This window comes from Amblyomma mixtum, chromosome 3 (genome assembly GCF_055824585.1).
Source record: "Amblyomma mixtum isolate Tamu chromosome 3, ASM5582458v1, whole genome shotgun sequence".
Taxonomy (NCBI): Eukaryota; Metazoa; Arthropoda; class Arachnida; order Ixodida; family Ixodidae; genus Amblyomma; species Amblyomma mixtum.
In genome coordinates this window covers 196378069-196401020 of record NC_143014.1, presented here as the reverse complement: position 1 = coordinate 196401020, position 22952 = coordinate 196378069, and the positions used below count along the sequence as shown (strand labels likewise).

At 45.9% G+C, this 22952-nt stretch overlaps 1 protein-coding gene across 6 annotated transcripts in view; it reads left to right on the top strand.

Moving 5' to 3' along the window:
• shi (dynamin-1 shibire) overlaps nt 1-14102 on the top strand; it is a 63425-nt gene extending 49323 nt beyond the window's left edge. For 5 of the 6 annotated variants that reach the window (XM_089582404.1, XM_089582405.1, XM_089582406.1 and 2 more), the window contains one exon: nt 1908-11062. In XM_089582404.1, the coding sequence (XP_089438530.1) occupies nt 1908-1998 (91 nt within the window). In that variant the 3' untranslated portion in view covers nt 1999-11062. Of the gene's footprint in view, nt 1-1907; nt 11063-12490 lie in introns of those variants that run through there. The other variant, XM_089582407.1, reaches the window with a different exon arrangement.
• The last annotated feature ends 8850 nt before the right edge of the window (nt 14103-22952 follow it).

The window sequence follows — 22952 nt, the reverse complement described above, 5'->3', positions numbered from 1 at the left end:
GAGCTAATAGACGATAACTGCATCCAACATTTGCTACGACCACGGACACATCATCCCACGTACTAGACTCCGCCTGGAAGTGCAAGCACGCGTTTCGATTGGCGTTCGTGCTGGCTAGGACAAGACATTAATGGAATCATCCTCTGCTACACAAAAACCAGAATGCAATGTACCCATGCTATTGGCGAGTTTCCTTGCGGCGGCGTGCCCACACACACCCTAGCTCCATTGTCCTGGTGTTGCTAGGCCTAGCGTTCTTCGTGTCGAAGTCGCAGCAAAGATGATTTGATTCTAGCCACAGTTCATTATAAAAGGCATAACCTTGGTACCGTTTTCCCATCACACGATAACTTCACTATCAAATGCACATATAATTGATTTCTTCGAGGCGGCCTTCAACATCGCAGTGCACGGAAAAGCAGGCCGGGAGAAAGCTTCCTTTTAGAGTTACTGCGCAAGAAAGCAGTGTCATTCCAGGCATATATGGGTTAAGCTGGCGAGCTGTGAATCCTTGTTGCAAAAAATTGCGACTTGTGTTTAAATAAGAAATTTTCAGTTAAGTTATAGATCAGTGCTTAAAGGCCCCTATTATTCAGATGTGTACGGATTTTGACAGTTTATAGTATAATTAAAGTTGTCACTCTCAACCGTCCACTTTGTTTTTGGTAGAAATATGGCCAAATTTACGTGAAACAAGCCCAGAGTTAAATTCCTGAACTACACAGTCTTGTCCAGAATGTGGAGTCAAATGTATTGAATAATAGTTTGTAATGATGGTTTAGTTTAATAGTTAATGATATTGGAATGATAGTTTTCCTAGCTAAAGATAGGCTGTTTCAAAAGGCTGCACTTTTAAGAACTGATATGTATTGATGAAAAGCTTCAAAATTTTCTTCAAAATCAATTTTTCAGTCAAGATTTCCTTCAAAAGCCACAAAATTTTGAGGTCAAAATTTGTTTGGGCAAGCTTGCTTATACCGGATATCTCCTCTATTCTATAGGTATTTCTATACAAATGCTGTAATAGCTACACAGCACTGCTTTTGAGGTCATCTGGCCAGATGAGCACATTGTTCACACAATTGTGAATTAGTCTGAAGCACTTGTTCAGACTAACCTTCTATTGAATCTGTTTTACTTGATCTGTATTACAGTTTTAACACCCCATATTTTCTGCAGCTGTGCTTATGTGTATCAAAAAGTTTGAAAAATAACTTCCAGTGGGGGGTACCTGCACTCCAATCATTTCCTGTCAAGCATGATAAATGCACTTTGAAAAGTGCCTTTTTGGGCAGTTTTTTCGTGACACACACCACCAACACTTTGGAATGGTTGGGGAATTGCTTGTAGCTATGAACCCCCCCCCTCCAAAAAATTAAAAGTTTTTTATTGGTTGAAAATCATGGCTTCTGCCCCACTTGCTTCCATAAGTAACAGAAGCTGAAAGAGCTAGACATTAGGTATTTTAAAGAAAAATTGAAGGGTTCGTCGTCATGGGAAAGGTGAATGTATGAGTGTGAAGAGAGTTCTTCCTTCTTGGCGTTATTTTCACTGAAGACTTGAGTGCCATGTTTCATAACTTTGGCAAAAGTTGTTTCTCATTACAGTACTTTGTGCCTTATTGGTGATTGCCCTCTGCAGCTCTAACTGTTCTTTCTGCTCCTTTTCTTCCTTGTCCTCTATTTCCTTCCTGTCCACCTCACCACATAAATTTGGCTGGTTTTGTTCTCGCCTGGGTGATGCTGTATCAATTTTGCTCTTGCTTTAACCCATTTTTTTTTTCCTGTTGCTTTCTTTTCCATGCCTCTTTCATTGGTCTCTCTGGGGGTTTCCTTGTCGTTTAATTTTGCCCCCCTCCCCTCTTTTTTGTTCGTCGCACCCTCATGAATCGGTGGCACGCACGGCAGGCGTGGCTCATTGCCGAGCGTGCCGCCGCGCGTCGCTCAGGGGGCCGTGGACACGATGCTGGACGCATTCGGCATGCCCCTGAGCAAGTGAAGAGCCCCAGCGGGCAGGGTGCAGCGGGAGCCGTTCGCTTCTGTGGCTCCAACTGCTTCGTCCCGGGCTGCCCGCTCTGCAGCACTTCTTCCCGCACCTTGGGCCATGGCAACCTGGCTACAGTGGGGCGCTGCCCCGGCTGCTGCACCTGCTGCTCCCTGTGTTCAAGGGTGGCCAGCAGCCACCATGCCCACCACCCTTCCTCCTCCTCGTCCTCTTGACACCCCCTCTCGCATGCAGTGCATTTCTTGTTGTTGGTCTGCGAAGCCCACGTCCAAGCCACAAGGCTCAGAGAAAAAAAGCTTTGCTTCGTTCGTTTTGTGGTCTCTCACTTGTGAGGACGGCCTAGAGAAGAAGTGTCGAAGGTGCATTGGCAGGAATCGGGGCACGCTGCAGAGGGAGCAATTCAGGTATCTAGGGATTCTGAAGGGAATTAAGAAGCGACTTATCCTTCTTGCTCCTACAAATACCCCATACTCATTTTAGGAGAGGGTGCGTAAAAAGGGAGATAACTGCCATGGAATGTCTTGCGTAGCAATTCAGTAGTCTGGCTGTGGAGTATGCTAACCTGAGGGCTGCAGCAACGTCAGTAGTGTAGTGGGTGCCCTTCAGAAAAGGCATTCTGCTACACTGCTGTTCACTTGTGCACCGGTTTGCCCAGCTGCAGCTAGCAAGAGAATATGTTCTGTGTTGCCCTTAGCTGGCTGTTGCGTTTGGCATCGTACTTCTACTACTTTAGTTGGGCTCGAGCAGGAATGGTGTTCGAATTGCCTGTGCATAACGGTGGGCGTTAACTGGGTCTTTGTTTCAGTTACTAGGAGTGGTGGCATGTCAATTCACCAGTATGCTTGCCTCTGCCTCATGCGCTGAGAAGTGGTTTGCCAAGGCGTCCATGGGCATGCAGGCTGGCACCATATTGCGGGCTGTTCTTTTTTTACTGTGCTCCTACCTTTCAAGGCTTTAAGACAGATGCGATCAATAGTTCCAAAACTGTTATGCAGTTATGAAGGAAAGTTTTCTTGAATGTATCATGGCTCCTTTAAGTCAACATTTTATGACAGCTTGTAGACCTGCGATAGGTGCATAAAAAATTGTTCCTACTGGATTTGTGTAATCAGCTCAACTTTGGCATCAGGCTTCCAGATTTTGGTTGTTCAAATTTGCATTTGTTGTCTTGTTGAGAACTGAAAATTTTTATTTGCACCCTAGACTGTGTGTCAGCAGGCCACATCTCCCTGCTGCTATAATGAAATATTGGAGTTGATTTAGTCATCATTATATTATTATTCATGTTCTGCAAAGCTGGGCTGGGCTGGGCTTCAATAGTCTGCTGATAGTATTTCACTTTCATTGTTAGGGGTTTTTATGTGTAGCTTTTTATCAGTGCCTTCTAGAGTTGGGAAACATCTGCACTGAAACATGTAAACATGTTGGGGTGGTTCATGTGATGTTGAGGGTTCTGGGTGGTAGTTTTTTTTCAGTGCAAGCTAAATGCAGGCTAGTAGCTCTCATCACCTGCCTGAAAAGCTGAACAGCTTTGCAGTGTAAAACTTAGTTCAAATTAACCTAAAGATACATTAACTGCGTCACACTTGCATGTGTGCCTGGATGGCTGATCCACCAGTAACACTGTTTACCTGAAAGTTCATTCTCTGCAGTATGCTACTGTGTTTTCATTCTCTGCAGTGTGTCATGTGCTTTCTTGCAAGGCTTCACTTTACAATTTTATACTCTGGAGAGGGATTGAGTTCATATTTTGTTGTTCATGTTTCAAGTACTGCATGATAAAGGGCAGAATCATATGAGTATGTTTTAGCATTCACAACTTTGCCAAGCACATGCATTGCCTTTGTAAAGTAAAGCTTGTTCACAGCTTGAGGAAAATGCTATCGGCATAAAAAAAAGGAAATTGCAAATAACTGTGCATGACATGTCGTGAGGCACAAACTTGCAACTTTTTGTTGGCACTGATAACTATAATGTCAAGAGAACAATATTACATGGGCTACTACTAGAGAGGAAAATAAACACCAAGAAAGGAACAGTGAACACAAAGAACCAAACCACAGCACCCACATAGAACGATGAGCACATGTCAGGAGGGGCTGCGACGACACTTATATCCAAGTGAATCCTCTTATGAGTAAAAGACTACTTGCAATGGTACATAAAAAAAATGTCATTTACATACATTCATGTGGCAACTTTTCATGGGCTTTATGTTGGTCATTTCTCTGAGAAGTGTTATGTCAAACCATCATAAGCGTTTTTGTTAATGCAATTTTAAGGCAGCTAAAAAGTTACGGAATTGATCTGTTGTTTTTTTGTCAAAGTTGGGTTTTAATGTTCATTATACTGGAACTCAAATTTGACTGTTACTAATGCACTGTTGTGTGAATTTTTATGTACATTACACAGTATCCCTAACTGATTCCTAAATTACATGCAAACATAGAAGAATAGGTCTTATGTTTGGAATATTTTGCTTCCTTTCGATGCACATTGGGGTGGTTCTGGAGCAGCACCCATTAGCTTCATTTCATTTTTGAGTTGTAGCCTGTAACTTGATGGCAGTAGGTGGTAATTGCAGTATGAAAGTTTGGACTTAAGGTATGTAGTTGTACATACCATGGCAAAAAAATAAAAAAATTGTAGTGTTACTACAAAAGCTTACATCCCAGTACTGCAAAAGCTTACTTCTGAGCTGGGATATGGGGGGATGCAAGTTGAAAGTTCAGAAGTTACGACTACATGAGTATTTCATTTGCTTCCTAAGACTGCATTAGTTGCATTCATTTTGCGTCATGTTTCTTTTATTCCCTTCCATGCACATCTTTTTTTCAATATGTATTAAAAGTAGTTCCTGTATTGTTGGCCCGGTTTATGGAAAAATTTTGCTACACAATATTCACTTAATAGGAAATTTCCCTTGATAAAAAGGGTAATGTTGCTGGCACCATTGCAAGCAGGACATGGTCATGTGATGAAACACAGGGCACATATTTGAAGCTTACATGTCTTTTAGCATATCCAAGGCTCATGTGACATGATGCTTCAGAGTATACGCACGGAAATGCATAGCTTGAGACCTCTTTAGGACTTGGTAGCATGGGAAGGGCAGATGCTTGCAGACAACGGTGATGTAAATAAACTAGTGCTTGGTGAGGATATTTTGTAACAGCTCAGCCCTGCTTAGCAGACATAAGAACTTCTCAAGTAGTATTTTGATGATCAGTAACATTTTATTGACGGCTGCTGGTTAAGTTGTCTCCTCAGGGACACTAAGTTGCACTGCAAACATAACATCTGGTTGTTATGAATGTTTTCAAATTTTTTCAGGGGCCTTCTGTGACCTCCTGTGTTTCTGGTATTAAAAGTTTTATTATTTACTTGGAAAATATGTAGTTATATGTCCAAAATTTGTTGTTCTTGAGGATAGGCCTGGCATTTCGCATACGAGTACCAGAGCTTGATGATAGGCTTGCACAGTGCTTGCAAAACAATTTTTGAGATGTGTTGTGTTATGTGTTGGTTCTCTGAACACCTTGTGCAATTTTTTTTTTTTTTTTACGTGTATCAGTGCCCAAAAGACGTGCAACAGAATTCTGCCTTGGAGAGTACATAGTTGCACAAGTTCCGTGGAATTTTTGCAAATGATAGGTCTTGTCATAACTCTGTTTAGTTTTTACCTCAGACCGTCATGCGTCTGAGGCCACACGTTCAGATGTTTCCAATTTGAGCTAGCGCCGTGTGCGCAGTGTAAGGTTCTGGCTTCTGGCTGTGGTGCAGCTTCAAGAGCTAGTTCAGTGATGAGCTGCTTCCATAGATTGTGGTGTGTTGCAAGTTGCATGCTGGAGTCGTCTGTCATGCTGAATGTAGTTTTTTGGTTTTTATAGCATGTTTCGTCACGCTTCAAAATAGCCTGGGAATAGGCATAAAATGATTTGTTCCGTAGTAATTTTGTTTAGGCCTGGTTATTGAAGCTCTGCATCAAATTGTTTTTAAATGTTGCATGTGTGACATGTCTACACGCTGGCGATCGTCGCAGACAGGTTATTTGTGATGACTTGAGAGTACAGCAGACTAATGCATAATGCATGAGAGAAATAAGGCTCCTTCCTCTAATCCATCCCCCCACCTTCATACTGCATGTAATGTGGTAGTCACCCCAAGGCAGAGCGGGTACAGCTTTCCTGTGGTAGCGCTTGTGTCGCTAGTTGTGATTGCAATTGTAGGTGTGAAGCTGCAGAACTTGTGGGGGGGGTCCTTGTGATGCTTTGGAAATTTAAAGCCTGTTTTAAGCTGCCTGAATATGCTGAGTCTGCCTTGAAGCAATGGATCACGCTCTTTGTGTGGGGACAGTCTTTGGTAAAATATCTGGAAACATTTTAGTCCTGCAAACCAAACGGTTTTATTGATGGCTATTTTGTACTGGTGCTTGGGGCAGATTGGTGGCAACAGCAGTTCAAGTGGCAGATTTTGTTTGTGTGTTATTGTATGCACCACATTTAGTTTTTCTTCGTTGTACCACTTGTGTAGTGTCGACATGGCAAGCAATAGTTTTGCTTAACAGCTATGAGAAAGGCCTTGTTATTTGCATAAACTTTTGCATTTGTGATTTCATTCTTTTTGGGGGTTGGAGCAGCTGCCATGGCCATACTTTCTTTTAGGGGTGACTGTAGTGAGCAGGAGCTTCCCACTTTGTCTTGCTTTGACAATACCAGTCTGGCTGCAAGTTTTTTTGCCGTGGTACTTGGAATGAAAAAAAGTGGTCTCTGGTATTCTGGTATGTTGTAGCTGTAATGCATTCTCGACATCATTACTTTTTCAAAAATTATTTGGAGATGGTTCTAAAGCTCCTGTTGCTAGAACATTTTCAAGTATCACTAAGGCTTCAACTAGCTGTCGTGGGGTTGAGTCATTACTTGAACAGAATGGAGACCACTGGGGATTACTGTTACATTAGACAGAACCTTAACAGTTGCCCGCAATTGACTGTCTTGAACAAATTGGTATTGAATGCAAGTCTCAAAATGAAAACTGCACAAAATAACTAATTGATCATAATCTGAAAGCCTCAGCAGAGAAAGCTAAAAGATAGCATTTGTCAACTTACGTGTCTGGAAGTGGCTTGGGGTGTTTTAATTGCTTTGCAGTTTTAGTCTCACTGCGATCCATTTGTAGTTGCCTGTTCACTTCAGATATTAATTTTTTGGGTAGTTAATTGTTCTTTGGCAAGAGCGGCAGCTTCCAAGCAGTTCAATGGGAAGGATTTTTTTTTTTTTTTCGCATTAACTTTACAGCATGCGTTCATTTTCCAGGCATGCACATATTTTCAGGAAGCGAATTCTCAGCATGTTTGGCACTTCATTGTACAGTCTGAGATGGTTGGTCAGGCTTTGGTTGATATATTTGGCATTGCATTATAAAGGACCTAAGGCGCATTGTATACTACAGTCGAACCCGGATATATCGAATTCGAAGGGGATCGGAAAATAGTTCGATATAGCGAAAATTCGATATACAGATATAGGCTAAAACTGCACTCCCGATCATAACAAATTGTGGCTTACCGTTTGGAACAGCCGCGAATCACATAGTATGGGCGCGCAATGTGAAAGCGCTTTATTTCGCGGAAAAAAAGATCACTAATTTTGGGCTGCTTTTTCCCCTGGGAAACGAAGTTCAAAACACTGGCCTCGAGACTGTCCAGGTGCGAGAGCACAGTGCCTTCCATTTCGCCGCAACAGCGCCGAATCAGGCTAACGCTGACGCCAGTTCAGTGGCTACGCACGGACGCGTTTCTTCGACAACACAGTTGCCCTCGTCGTCGCTGGAGTCGGCGTCTTGAACGCCAGCTACCGCTTGAACTTCGCTGTCAGCGTTAAAGTCCTCAACAGTCACTTCGGACGGAACGGCGCCGAGAAAATTGGACAAGTCGCGAAACGCGTCGTCCAAGCACTCATCGTCATCTAAATCTTCCGGACATTAATCTCCGGCCACTTCAAGGCCTGCCTTGCCAAAACAGTTGGCTACTGGGGCCTGCTTCACGTCGCGCGTTGAAACACAGGCACACACACACACAAAAACACGCGAGGCGCAGATGGAGCGATAAGAGCGAAGCCTATACGAGCGGCAGTCAACGCGGCTGCGAAGGAATGACAGAGGGAAAAGAAAGAGCAGGGAGAAAGATCGGCGCTCTGGGCTTCGTTTTTTTTTTTTTTTTTTCTGAGCTCTCTCTTTTCCCCAGACCCACGATGTGCCCACGAGCGACCGTTTTCTCTCTCTCTCTTTCCCCAAGAAGCGTGGTCGCCGCGCGTCTCCATGCGGCGCTCTCTCTTCGCTGATCTCCAATGACCTTGACGGAGCACACGCCGGCGGTACAGGAGGAGAGGAGGAGCGGGAAAGCTCGCGCCGGTGGGGCGCAAAAACGGGGAACAAAAAAAAAAAAAGGCCCTGCGCCTGCTGACTGCGGAAATGTTCTCCGCTGAGGCGGCTGAGGACCGGACAGGAATGTCTTTGGGGAAAGCGCACCTTCCAGGGGCGCGGCGCGGCGCGGCGTTCGATATATCCAATGTCCGGCGAAAATGGAATTCGATATACAACGCAACTGTCCTATACTTTTACATAGTATTTTCAAGGGGGTAATCTGTGTGTTCGATATAGCCAATAATTCGAAATATGCGGGTTCGATATATCCGGGTTCGACTGTATTCCATTTTACTTCTGCATGATCTAGCTGCAGTTCCTCTCAAGTTTTTTTTGCACGTATCTTTTGAGCCTTGTCTTCTTTTGTTCAGGAACACAAGAAAAATCAGAGCATTTGTCTCTATACTCTGCATAGTCGTTGTCTTTTCACACTTGCTGAGTGCTGAATGCACCCCAAGACTTGTAGGTTCTTGAAATATATACTGAATTGGCATTAATTCATTTTGTTACTCATGATTCCAGTTCCATCGATTAACTCCTCTCTTGCATTGGTGTTAAGTTGTTTTTTTTTAACTTGGGCACACTGCTTTCACTCAATCGTTGCAGGTTATATTTGCAAGCACCCCTGCTTTTGCGCTCTGAAGAAAACTAGCTGTCTTCCACGTACAGCCACCCTATCTGCAGTCATGTTGTTAGGCTCTTGGGCACACTGACATGGGAAATAATATTCTGGTTGTGAAGGAAAGCATTTGATTTAGCAGTAATTCAAATCGAAACAATATTTAACACATATTAAACAGTGCTTCTGCATGTTCGCTTGTCTAGTGAGTTGCTTCATGCAAGCTGTGCTTAGCCTTACGCAAGTTTTGTTGATAAATGGCTAAGAAACCTGATGGTAGCTTTTAACACTCATTCTGCTGGATCCCCTTGCATGAAGTAATTACCCTGGTAATCGATCTATGCATGTTTCATGGGGTTCTTGTTGAAACAGCCATTACTTAGGCACCTTAAGTGGCAAGCAAGGTATTAGCTGCATATTCATATTTAATGGAATCACCGTAATGTGTGTTCTGCATAACATGCATTCTGAGGCACTGCTTTGGAGGCACTGGCAGGACTTGCGTGTACGTTGAAGTATGCAAGGGTTGGAGATCTGTACATGGAATGGGTTCATTAGTGCCTCGTTCTCAGAGCCAAAACTGCTGGGGTGGTATTCAGCCACTACCGCTTCAGTGCTTGAAGTGCAAAGCTTCCTGCTCTAGAAGCCTTGTTGTTTCTGCGGCATTGTTTCTTGTTTGGAAGTTTGTCGTTGAAGAAACATGAGCTGCCACTAGCAGGCTACCACTCACGTCAAACGCTATGCTCCTTCTTCGGATGTTTTGGCAGCCTATTTTTCACTAGGTAATTGGAGGGCATTTGGCTTAGTTTTCAAACTGTTTGCCAAGGTGGATTTTTTGTTTTTCATTTTTGCCTTGTCTTTGTTTTATCGGCTTACCTTAACCTGAGGTGTATCAGCAGCGTTGCTGCAACAGGCATGGCAGGTATGTGAGAGATAACAGCAAAATTGCATTTGGATTTTAATTGGTCAGTGCCTTATCTCTGTCACTCATTTGGTCTCACAAGCTCTGTTACTGTTCAGAGCTGTGAATTCAACTGCTTTTACTGCCCGTTTCTTTTTTGTTTTTTTTTATCATGCTCAAAGGGCTATTTTTCAGAGCTGCTGGCACAGCGTTATGGTTCCTTTCTGGTGTCATTTGTCTGACCTACACTTTGCTGCTAGGTGTCAGTGTTCCTGTCATGAATTAACACCAGTGTTCAGTTCCTTGTCTTTAGCCTTCTCTTGAATCAAGTTATGATTAAATTACTTCTTTTGTTGAAATACAGGCTATGAATACTGCATATTTTTCTTTGAAGAAAAGTCTCTGTTGGGTATTCAGTCAGGACGTGCAGTAAATGGTAGCAACTTTGTTGGGTTGCCATTCATTTGGTGAAGGAGCATTGCTTGGCAAGTCGCGTTTCAGGCAGACAATCATCCATCATTGTCCAGAAACACTGCATTGTCGTTGTGAAGTTGCCCTCAAGTTGAGTTTGACTTTTGCTGTTGGTGAGAAGTGGAGCGCGCATGCTTGCTGGCAACCATCTTTTTTTTTTCTGGCCTGTATCTGTAGGAGTTGTGCAGTAGGACAGGCTAGTCTGCCTGTGAGGAATAAGAGGAAGCTGGACCTTCTGGCTGCATTGCTATTTGTGCAACCCCTGCGTGCATTGTGGGATCAACCTTTTTGTGTGCCTGCTTGTAGTTGCAAGTAGCCAGTTTTCGATCTTCGGTGCAAATCATAATTTGTCTTGCAACCTATGCTCATCAGCTGTGAAAATCTGCATGTATGTCCTTAAACAGATTGTAATGTGTGACATATAACAGTGCTAGAGTTGTATACAGTATCTATTTGTGGCAGTGGTAACAGAAACATGAGTTCTGTTATGTTCACAACATTTATGAGCTGTCTAGTGTAGTGAAATACTTCTGGGCGTTACTTTTGAAAATTTTTTTCTCTATACTTCATGTCATTTGCTGTTGACTATAGGCATTTTGGTATGTAGAAAGATAAGAGAACAGAATTGATAATATTGCACCATATGTTACTTTGTCTTGCTTGTGACTAATAAGTTGTTAATTTGTTTGATTGCTTGAAAGCAGTTTTGACTGTATGGCAGTCTTTTGCATGTTAAGCCATCATAGTATAGGTTTATTGTGGCTGGTGATGTTGATGTTCCACTAACATTATTGGCTCCTGATGAATGGATTGGATGAAAGTACTGTAATTAGTGCGTGATTATTGCTAACTGCATCTGCCATACTTATTGCCACACTATTAAAGGAAAAACCTAGGCTGTTCTGCAGTGTTGTGTTTAGAACTTAATTGTGGGAACAGCAAATAGAAGGTACATATTTCATTCTTTAGCAGACGTTAGTGAAGGGTTGCAAACGCAGGGAAGAGTTGGTGGAAAAATCTTATGGTCCAGTGCATGGTAGTAAAGAAAGCGTGTAACGCGCAATGGACAAAACTCAGTACAGTTAACTAAGCTTTTCCCATGCACTTGTTGGTGTGTTTCTGTCGTTTTGTTACCCTAGCATTCCCGAGAGTTTAAATAAGTCATTTAGTTTCAGCCATTCGAGCTATTTGATTTGTGTGCAGCTCTTATTGGATTTGAAACACGTCATCTCTAGCTGTTTGCAACTACAACTTTTTATAATTACTTTCTCCCTGAATTCTAATTGCTTTAGGCAAACTTGACGTTTAAGGTTTCATCCGCTTGATTACTTTTACTTTACACTGATAAATAAACCAACCTTGAAGCCTAATAACATAGTCAGCTGCTTGTTGATATGGTAAACTTGGAGCTTTTGGTGCATAAACTGGCTTAGGCGTTTGAAACAAGGTAATTGCTGACACATTGTAATCACTGGTTTTATTGCTAACTGCTTAAAGACTATACCTTGGTAACCACTGTTTCTGCATGTCTTACTGGTTTAAAGTTCTCTACTCATGTTGTAAATACTCAAGGGTGTTGCAACTTAGTGGGGTAATTTGCAAGGCCAAGCAAAGGAATACTTGGGTGTTTTTCTTTTGGACAGTTTTTCTGCATTACATGTCCGCCATGTTAAAGAAATAATGCTTAATTCCATTTCAGTATTCTCACTTGCACATCAAATTTGTTGTTCATAAAATAATTCTTTGCCGATTCCTGAAGGTGCTTGTTTTTGAGCTTACTCTGACTTGTGTGAAATAGGTAGTTTCTTGAAACCATGAGGCACTTGACTTTTAAAACATTGCTTTCATTTGGGTTTATTGCATAGTTTGTCTGATATTTTTTTCTCTTGGCCTCGTGGGGGCATGGAGAGGAAAATTTAACTGTACTATGCATTTGCTTCTCCTTACTGTGTAGGGGCTGTGGTGTTATACAGTGCCATGCTGGGACTTTTTTGTTCTTATATTTTAGTACATGATACACTTTTTGTTTCCACTCATTTTACGATTACTGTTTCTTTTGCTTTGCGAAACAGGCGCCCCGTTCCATCAGTCCCTCCCAGAATCCCAGACCGGCCGCAGGTTTCGTCTTCACAGTGGCCCTACTGAGTTTTCCATCCCCGTGTTCCATGGAGGACTGCCAGCCTGAAAGACTGATAAAAGTATAGCAGTGTGAGAGCAAAGGCGATGGGCCCAGTGAAGTTGAGGCGAGGTCCAAAGGCCATGGGAGTAGGGTTGGTGGCGCGGGGTGGAACTGTGTGAAGCACCGAAAGAGCATTCCAAGCAGCAGCGTGGCACAAAGGGCAGCCAGTCGCCTGTGATCCTCGTGCATTGGCATCCCTGTCCACATCACCAGAGATTAGGCGAAAATCCAGTGCCCTGCTAGTCCCAACTCTGCCTCACTTGTTTGTTTGGATTGTGTAAGTTTTGTAACGTAATTTTCTGTGACTAATTTCTTGGCCACTGTGAACCCTCTCTTTCCTGTGCCTTTCGTATTTTATTCTGTGTTTGCACAGTCTGCTTGCTAGCGCACAGAGCCCTGGGTCCAGAGTACCCTTGCGCACTGTCACTGGCTGGCAGACTGCCTGAGACCAGCAGCATTTAGTCTGCTACAGCTGCTTCATTTGACATGGTCCTTGGTGCCACCCCCCTGTGTGTCCTCATTTCACTGGTTCTCCATGAGGCAGTTTAGCCAAGCTTTTTACGCTGCCCTTGGTGATTGTTTGTGGAAAAGGTATTTATTTGGAGAGGCATTCTTAGGGGAAGGCTCTTGAGTGAGCTCTGCATCACAAAGTTGTATGATTCCCTGTGTGTGTGCCCCAAATGTACTGTCACATATTGCTGTTGAAAGTGCATTTTTTTTTCTTGCAGGGCAATATTGGCTTGAATGTATTAGTAGTTAGGATCAATGGCTTTTGCTTTTAAAAATTTGATATTCAAGCATATATTATATTTACCAGGCATTCAGGTCCCCCATCAGGTGTTAGTACTCAGCACCGGTGGTTGTAAGCCTTTCTTTATGCTTGTATTTTTGAGCAACTAGAAACTGTTCCTGAATGAGCATCTGGCCCTATGCCTGGTTGAAGGGTATTTATTTTATTGTTGTATAGTTTATTACTTCTTATAGGGCAGAGTTTAAATTGATTGATTCATTTGCTGTAAACTTGCTTGAGCTTTGTCCCGCCCCATTTTTAGTTGGCACATCTGCTTCAGGCAGCAGTTAAAAAAATAAGCTCGTTCGTCATTTTTCTCTGGAGAACAGCATAAACTGAGAAACTAGCTTACTGTTGTTTCTTTTTTTAAGACCTTACTGAAGTCGCAGTAAGGGCCAAGTGCGAGTTTTTCTCTTTCAGGGGCACCTAGGATGTGACTGTAGTCTGTGCGCCCTTTGTAGGCTTGGATAGTGTTCTAGCAGAGCTAAGTCCCTCACCGTTCCATGTGCTGATGCTAAAACGACCCGAGTAATTGTCCGCAGCATGAATGATTCAGTACAGCCGGGCGCGCACATTATGCTTGCGAAAGAAAGTGCACGCTGTAAGAATGTATGATACGACAACAGATTGCGGGAGGGGATCCTCACGCCAGTGATGTACACATGCGCAGCAGTGTGTGTTTGAAGTTGTAAATTAAAGTATCGATGTTGGCGAACTGTTGTGTCCAGTCTTTCAATAGTTTTTATGGTGCACTTTTGTTGAGTGGTCTTTAAGGGCAGACTTGGCTTTCAAATTGTTAATGGCCAAAAAATGGTTTCTATGAAAATTGTTGTATCCGCTTGTATGCCTCGTTTTCTATGCTGTCCCGAAATCCACTGGTGAATACTCTAAAAAAAGGTTTGTGAACCGAGGTGGCATTGCATATTGGTGTAGTGCTCAATGAGTTTTTCTCCAGTACACTCGCAGAACAAGGCTACGTCCTAAAAAGTACTTTTTTTTTCTAGATGTCCCGAGGATGTGTCTAAAAAAAAGACACTGAGGACAAATAGAAATTTTCCTGTATTGATAGACTACGGCCATCAGTAGTTTGATTGAAGACCCTTTTCCCAAGCATTTCGCCACAGAAAAGCCGAGCACCAGGCCGGGGAAATTTTGAAATTCTAAAACTGGTCAGTACCCGGAGGCACTGGAGATTGAACCCAGCGCCTAGGTCTGAAAGGGGCACAATGAAGTTTGCCTGTATCGATTGACTACGGCCTTTGCAAGTAAACTGCGTGCGTCGACACAGAGTTTTGGAGCGCAGCTTTTGGGCGACCGTTCCTGGCTTGCCGTTGTCGTAATCTGTAGATGTGTAGCAAAGCGAAGAGCGGGGCGAAGGATGAAAGTAGGGAGACGACGAAGGGAGGGTGGGATTGAAAAGGTGGAGGAGGGGTAGCGGTGGAAGACATAGCTGTCACGCTTAATTACATGCAACCATCCACGCAGAAGTGACTGCGGTAGATGCGTTAGCCGGCAAGGTACCTGCCATTTCAGGTCACACACATTGAAGGGTTTGTGAAATAAGACTCATTGCCTCGCCCGTTGAGACTTCCTTGCGCAAAGATATTGAGCCTCTTACTTATGGCACAGGTACACATTGCTGATTATGTTTGAATCAACGTAATTGCGATCCACAGAACTGCTATAGAACTTTGGTCAGCCGTGAGTAGGCAGTCGAACCGTCAACCAGCACATACATATGGGCGCCTATGGTGCCATTTCCCTAGGGAACAGCCACGTGTCTCATGGGCCACTCCAAATGAAGGTTCATCCATTGTGGCTTTAGTGTTCTTCCTCCTTATGACAAGCACGTCGCAGTGCGTTCTCCTAGGAAGCAGCAAACGTGGGAAAGGATGCCGCAACCGGGCAAGAGTTGCATTGCACCGCTCTACATCACTGAGATGGTAAAAAAAACGTTTATTCTGACAGAGGTGTTTGTGGCACACCGGCCCCCTGGGACCCCGCATGACCCCACTACACTCAAATGTCGATGTCCCTATGGTCCATGACGTCGGAAGCCCGGTCCGTGGCGGTCTTCTACCGGACCGGGTCGTCAGAAAGTAGCAGGGTCTCCCAGATGGTGAGGTGCTCCAGGCCCCGTGGGAGAGGATCCGCCGTGCATTGGAATAGAATGTGGCCGAGGATGGCAGCGGGGTGGTTGCATAGGGTGCAAGAGGGGTTGGTGAGCGTTTGGTGGTAGCAGGACCTATAGTATAAGGGGATGGGAGGGTTCGTGTCTGGAAGCGGCGCCATAGGGTTTGGTGGTTAATTAACAAGAGAGTTGTGGTGGGCAGAGCTGTCTCTCGGCTCGGTGAGCCTGAGTCGGCTCGCTGAATGCGTGCATGCGTTCCCGGGAGAACTCCGACACGGGGGCCGCCTGTGTCCGGTTTATCAGACCTCGGGCTAAGCTATCGGCGGCCTCGTTTCCGGGGTTCCGTGCGCAGGCGCCCAGACTAGCTCCGCGGGGCGAGTTGGTACCAGGCGAGGTCAGTATGCGAACAGCAGGGGCATGAACTCGCCCGCACGCTAAATTTAGTAGTGCAGTTTTCGAATCTGCGAGAATATAACGGATTTCCGTGTGGGCAAGCGGGAGAGTATATAGCAACAGACAATGATATGGCCCACCACGTCTGCCGCCGCTTCCTTACACGAGCATACGGCGTTCACTCACACGGCATACACCTCGGAGCCGTAGTATTTGTGAAGAGCCTTTGCCCTGGCTCGGCGGCGTGGCCCGTGGTGTTGCGGATGGGTATTTCTCGGAAGGGGTTTGACTAGGAGGTTGGAGTGGATAGGACGTGGGATGGGAGGAGTGGGGGGCCGTTAGCCGGGATGTGAATGCCGAGAGTGTTGAGGATGTGGCGTCTGTGTTAATCGGATATATACTGGATCTGTCTATGGGCCTCCACAAGCTCCCTAACAGTATTGTGAAGACACAGCTGGAGTAGTTTTTCGGTAGAAGTGTTGAGGGGTAGGTGGAGGGCCGTCTTGACGCGGTGCGAAGCATCGCGTCCGAGGTGGAGATCTCACCCCTAAGTCTGAGGTACGGGAGCGTGTATAGGAATCGGCTGAGGATAAAGGCGTGAATGAGACGACATAGGTCGTGTTCCTTCATGTCCTCATGGTGTCCCGAAACTCTGCGGATGAGGTGCGAGATCGCACCTGTCACCTACTTGTTTAAGTTTCTTTATGGTCTGTTTCCACCGTTGTTTTGGATATGAAGACCCTGTACCCGGACAGTTTCCACCTCCGGGATGGGGCGATCGTCCAGAGCAACGGTTATGGGTGCGGTGGGACGGAGTCCGATGCTTCGGGCGTGTTGTGTGAATGTGGCAGTGGTTTGTGTGTTCTCTATGTCACCATCACTTCTGTGGATGGTCCACAGCGTGATGTCATCGGCATAGGGTGTGCCGGGGGTATGGTATTGTAGTGAGTTTATGGGCGCCTTTCCTCTTTAACGCGCTAATGATATCCTTCGCACACCACTGAGGAATGTTCAATTCAATTTAGTGTTCTCTCAGTCCGATAGTTTAGAGGCCTTGTGTGACGAAGCGGCAGTGCCTTGCGTTGTACTCCTAACGGTAGCTAATTAAGCGTCGTCCAAGTTTTCTTCCTGCGCTCATAGTTCGCATTAGGAAGTACCGTATAATCACCTCTCAGTGAAGTTTTTTGGCGCGCATCTTAGAAGATATACACAGACTGCTCCGTGGTGAATTGTTCGAGCTAAAATTTCTCACGGAAATGTCATTTAGTCGTCAGAATTGTTTTATACCATATTTGTTCGGAGTACTTGCCTGAATCAATTAGAAGTGGAATATTCGCTTTGTCTGCGGCAACGACAAAACGAAACAAGCCGCTCTCTCAACGATTGCACCGGTGGCGCCATCTTGCTTGTCGGCTGTGGAGATTAGGGCATAGGCAAAGCAGGGGGATCTTTTGCGGGAGGCTTGAACAGACTTCTGCAACTGCTTTATCAGTGATCACAAAAAGCTTATTTTGGCCAAAACCTCACAGTTTGAAGACTTTCGTGGTAAAGGGTCTTCAAACCTCCCGCAAAACACACTAGGACGACGACGCGGCGATGCGAAACGCCTGCCGTAGTGCGGGCTTAGGTACGCAGCCGCGAACCGTGGCGGCCTGGTCACTTTCGGGAGCGACCGCATAATCATGGCGTTGTCGGCAGCGGCGAGCAGTCTTCTGCTGTGGCGTATCACTCGCAAAGCGATCGCTTTCCGCAAGACGCTTCCTCCCTCCCCTTCATCAGGCTCCATTGCTCGGCTTAAACAGCTGTGACGGTGGCGGCATTGAAATGCAGGACGATGCAGAAGCGTACGCGGACACGATGAGATGCAGGCCTGACAAGAATGTATAAGGAGCGCGTTCTAATACTCCGCGAGCGTGTATACATCTGCCTGCCAAAGGGGCAAACGTCATGAGCGGAAGGAGCGGCCGGTCTTTTACATGCGTGAGTGTGGGACCGCAGCGCCATCCTTGGGGACGGCGCGGAAGCGGCCCCCCACGGCCTCTCTCGTAGAGTCTCGTTAAATCTCGTACGGTGCCCGGATGCTCTCGTTTCAGTGCCCGGATGAGTGGAATTCAGTGCCCGGATGTTGGCGCTCGGTCTCGGCGTGACGTCACCACACTGCCGACAACGGGAGCTAAAAGCATTTCATGCTTAAAACACGAGACGGGCAGACTGCTTGAAGGAAGTCGCTGCGTGCGACGCGTGTGAAGCCAGCCAGAGATGTGGCCGGCAAGTGAGCCTCCGGCCGGGGTCTGATGCGTCAATTGCGATGACTGCGGCACCGAAGATCACGTAACGTTGTGTGCGTTATAAATATTTTTCCAGCCATTACACCGTAATTCCCCATGAGATAATTTAACCATACTCTGTACTTTGTCTATATGTACCGTATTTTCCGGTGTATAAGACGCACCCTTGTATAAGACGCACTTGCCATATATGCAAGCTGTCACTGGAAAAGTTCGTATATAAGACGCACCCGTGTATAAGACGCACCCCAGTTTACCCAGTTAGGCCAGTGAGGCTTAATTAAATACGCTTGCGCGACTATCGCGAAATGCACCGTACCTGTGAGCAATTCTTAAGCAACGCTAAGTGATCGAAAAAGGCAACACTCATGCCATACTCGTCCACGTTCTAGCAAAAAAGAACGGAAAAACGATACAGCTCCCCATATGTCCATAACATTTTATTCTACTTGAAACCTTCGAAGTCTTCATCTTCAGATGCGCTATCAAAAGGTTCACCCATTTCTGGAAGCAACTCGGCTGAAACATGCACTACGTACACGGAGCAAAAAAAAGTTGCAAAGGGTGACTAAAAAAGAACGCCGGCTTGTCTTGACAATGGCGAGAAGCGCGATTGTCACCATCTTTTGGCGCTTCTCATTACTTTTGCTTGGGGCCTCCGAAACAGCCGCGCGTTTGTGATCCCGGAAGTCGTCATCCCCGCCGTTTCATAATATAGATCACCTAGAATGTCGCGCACGGCGGTCCCGGTATTGAAGTATTAACCGTGTTACAACCGCGTTATTGGTAGTGATATTTTTTAGGTGCAAAAAGCTTGAGCATGAACTGGAGTAATCGATGAACGCGCAAAAAAAGATGAAAAATTCGCATATAAGACGCACCCTTGTATAGGACGCACCAGCAAAATTTTCGAAAAAAAGCCGCGTCTTATACACCGGAAAATACGGTAACTTCGTAATTTCTGCAGTCGTTCTACTTGATACAAAGTAGCGTTTTTTTGCTGTCCAATCAGCTGTGTAGGCCCCAAGCCTTCGGTCAGCGGCTTATGAGGCGTGACCCCTGCCGCCGGTTGAGCAGTCTGAATTTCCCTTCCGTATGTGGGGTGGAGTATTTTGTCGCTCCACCCCCTCCAAACTTACGGAGTGTACAGCGGTGGGTTGGCCCAATTAATTATGGCAGTGTCTATTTTACTGGCAGCCGGGAGAACTTCCTGACTGAAATTCTCCCGGCACTCTCTCCTATGATGGCTACTTAGAGCATCGCGCGAAAATATTTTCGGCGCTTTTGAAGGCTCCGATTTTCCCGGCACAGTCCGTTTTAGCTCCTGCTGGAAGTACCAGATTGACCCGGCTCTCACCAGCGATCGGCTACAGCCTATGAACGTAGTCTGAATGTTATTTTTTGCAGCCATTCTTGGCCACCGAGGTGCTAAGCAAGATCCACGCGGCTCGACGCAGCCGGTAGCAGACGCAGTGACCAATAGCTTGCACCTGACGTACTCGGTAACATCGGCACATATCTGCAGTCAGAAAAATAGGTCGAATGCTAAAAATGCTGGTTGTGAGGGCGAGGGTGAGGGAAGGCCAGGCAATTTTCCGAAATATGAGGCTGAGGGCGAGGAAGGGCCAGGGAATTTTAGAAAATAAGGATGAGAAAAGGCCAAGGATTAATGGGGAGGGTGTGGGAGGAAAAACGACAATGAGAGCATTTCCCACCTCTGGGCGTGATACGTTAACAGGTATCCAGCTAGGTGACGAGGATGCGTTGCAGGGTCAAGTCCCTGTAGGCGAGCCACATGGGCCACGGGGGGACCGAAGGATAGGCGAGGGATTGAAAGGCTGTGTGGCTTTGTGTTCTATATCTGCGTATATGTATGAACAGTATGCGTATGCGTATGAAGCGCGTTAAATTATATTCGGCGGAGGATGCGATCGAGCTTCACGGATTGGTAAGGTTGGGTGTGGCGGTGGTAAATCAACCAAGTCCAATTTTTGCTGCGTGCAGTGCTCGTGGACAGTGAGTTTGTAGGCCCTAACTGCGTGCACCGTAGTTGGGTTCGTCCATGGGATCCCCGGCACCCTACCAGACGGCGCGAGCATCGTCGCGGCAAACGCGCCATGTTTGCGGTCGTTTCACGCATGGTTTCACGCCAGCTCGCGCAGTGTCACGGGACGCCTTGAGGTACCCGGCCTGAACTGTTAGGGATCCGTAACATATTTACACGTTGTTAAATGCGTCAACGACTACTCATATTTGTGGAACGCTTATTGTGCATGAAGTTTGCAGCAGAATTGTTCTGTGCCGTGATATCTCAGCTCGGCAGCAAAACTGGCTGGTTGCACTGCACGCGCGCAAGAATGTGCACGATTTGCTGCTTTTAATGTCAGTTGATAGCTGTTAGCTAGTCATGCAGGGCACATCGCGGATAAACAGCACGATTAATTGCCGAAATTCCGAAACTGGCGCCGCAGAAACTCATTTTTCCAGCGGCTGTAGTCCGCGAACTGCTGAAGCCTCACAGGCGGTGTTTCAGCAGAAAGGCAAAGCGTCATAGCCGCCTTGTTTATACGACAAGAACGGTCAAACAAAATACTGTCATGCGCTCGAAGCACGAACGGTAGACTTAGCGAGAATGTTTTGCAGTTTTGATTGCAGCTGTACGTAGCGCTGCTTCGAATGCACAAGACGTCTAGTCATTTCGCAGCAACGCAGTGTGCAGCCATTCCGCTAGATTCAGTAGTAACACGTCACTTTCAGCAGAATGAGGTAACAAGTTAAGCTACAGCTAAGCAAACAGACCCTTCGAATTACTCACCTCTCCAAAAACGGCACTTCGGCCTTCGGCATCTCGGCCGCCGGCACCCTAAGCACGGCTCTCTTGGACTCACTTGCTTGTCAAGTAATTGCACCCTCTCGTAGGTTTTTATGCTTTAATTCCTTGGCCTGTCAGCAAACTTAAGACCTGCACAAGGTGTGCCTCGATACCGGTGAATTCAACTCGCGGCAGCAGTTTTGTACGTCGCACACCATGCCGGCGCCTCCACATTTCTACGGGGGGTCGACGTTTTCACAAAGTGGAACCTTTTGAGCGTGCCCGGCCTTTTCTGCTTCGCGCAGTTCACGAAGAGACGCGAAATGCACTCACATTTCACACATCACCAGCTTTTAAACGCTTCGGCTGGCTGCGGCGGACGCGCGCGCGACCACCAACATGGCGAATGCCGCGCCGGCCGCTAACGCCCCTTGCGGATGACGTCATATGAAATCGCAGGCAAGCTGGTGAGCCAGCTCATTGCCGGGAATGCCCATGTGACCAGGGATCCACCGAAGGGTCACCGGTCGTGGACGCAACGCTGTGAGTGCAGTATCCAAGGCCGACCGAGTAGGGAATGGTATCGAGGGCTCTCTCATGAAAAGCGCGTAGAGCTGCCTGCGAGCGTGTACGAGTACGTATGCGGGGCCGAGGGGTAGGGTCATGAAGTGTTTGATGGTATCGGCGATTCCGTGTACTTCTAGGACGAGAGTGGTGGGTGGCAGTAGAGAGGGAAGGATGGAGGACGTGCGCGCGCGCGTGTGTGTGCGTGCGTGTGCGTGCGTGTTACGGTGAGCTACATGCTTCTCAGTAATTAAGGAGCCTAACAGTAATAGTTAAAAGTTGACTATTCAATCTTAGTTAACCAACTTGTTGGTTAGCACGTCTTAGCTGTATTCTGATGTACTACACCGCTGGCAATGCTATGTCGAAAAAGCCCTCTTCCAACTCAAAAACTCTATTTTTAACAATTGTGTAAAGTCTTAGGTGAAACACCCTGTATATGTTGCGCGTTCCTTTCGAATAAAGAGTTGCTAGTTAGCGCCTGTCCCGTCTCTTTTTGTGTTGAAGTGTTGTGCGACAAAATCCCGTTTTTAAATGAGGAGCCAACTGGGCCCAAAACAAACGCTGCTGCTATCCATAGACATCTAGAATTGTCTAGAGCTGTTAGCGTTCGCGGCCGCTGAGAGTGGCGAGAGAACCAAAGAGCGCGGAAGCGTGTATGCTCTGAGGGCACTGGTCGGGCCCCAGTGACAACACTGATGTCCAGCGCACCTCCGTGCGATATCTTGATTGGGCATGCGGATATCACCGTCAGATCCCAAAATCATCTGGGAACATCCCATACAAATCACTCTGGCTAGGGTTTCTGTCTCCCACGTAGGTCCGTGGTATGTCCTTGGAGTCCTACAGCGGGTCAGCCAGGGCTGTCAAGGCCATGGTTCATTTTGCTCTTGGATAGGTATTTCGAAGTGCTAAAACAGCACAGGGCAGGGTAGAAGATGGACAGCATCCAGCAAACCATAAAACATGACATGGATGTCCATTAGATATTTACGCTGCATATTTGACACCTCCAGCAGGCTTCTAGCCTCATTTTTCAAGAATCTACGTGCCTACAACACTAAAATTAGCGTCCGTAGATAGTCCAGCTAGACATATATTATGCAATATGTTTATGGATTTACCGTACAGTGGATACACGAGCAGTCACCGCGGCCTAGACATTGATGATATGAAACCAATGCAATTGAATTTACAATGGATGAAATCACAACTTCATACAGTTAGGTATATATGACTCTTGGGGTGCAAAAAGCACACAGACCTGCAGAGATTCTTTCGTGCACGAATACTTTGGTTATATTTTCGGTTAATTTGAATTACTGTTCGAATATAGAATTCTACATAACACATTATCATACCATTTTAGGCATAACA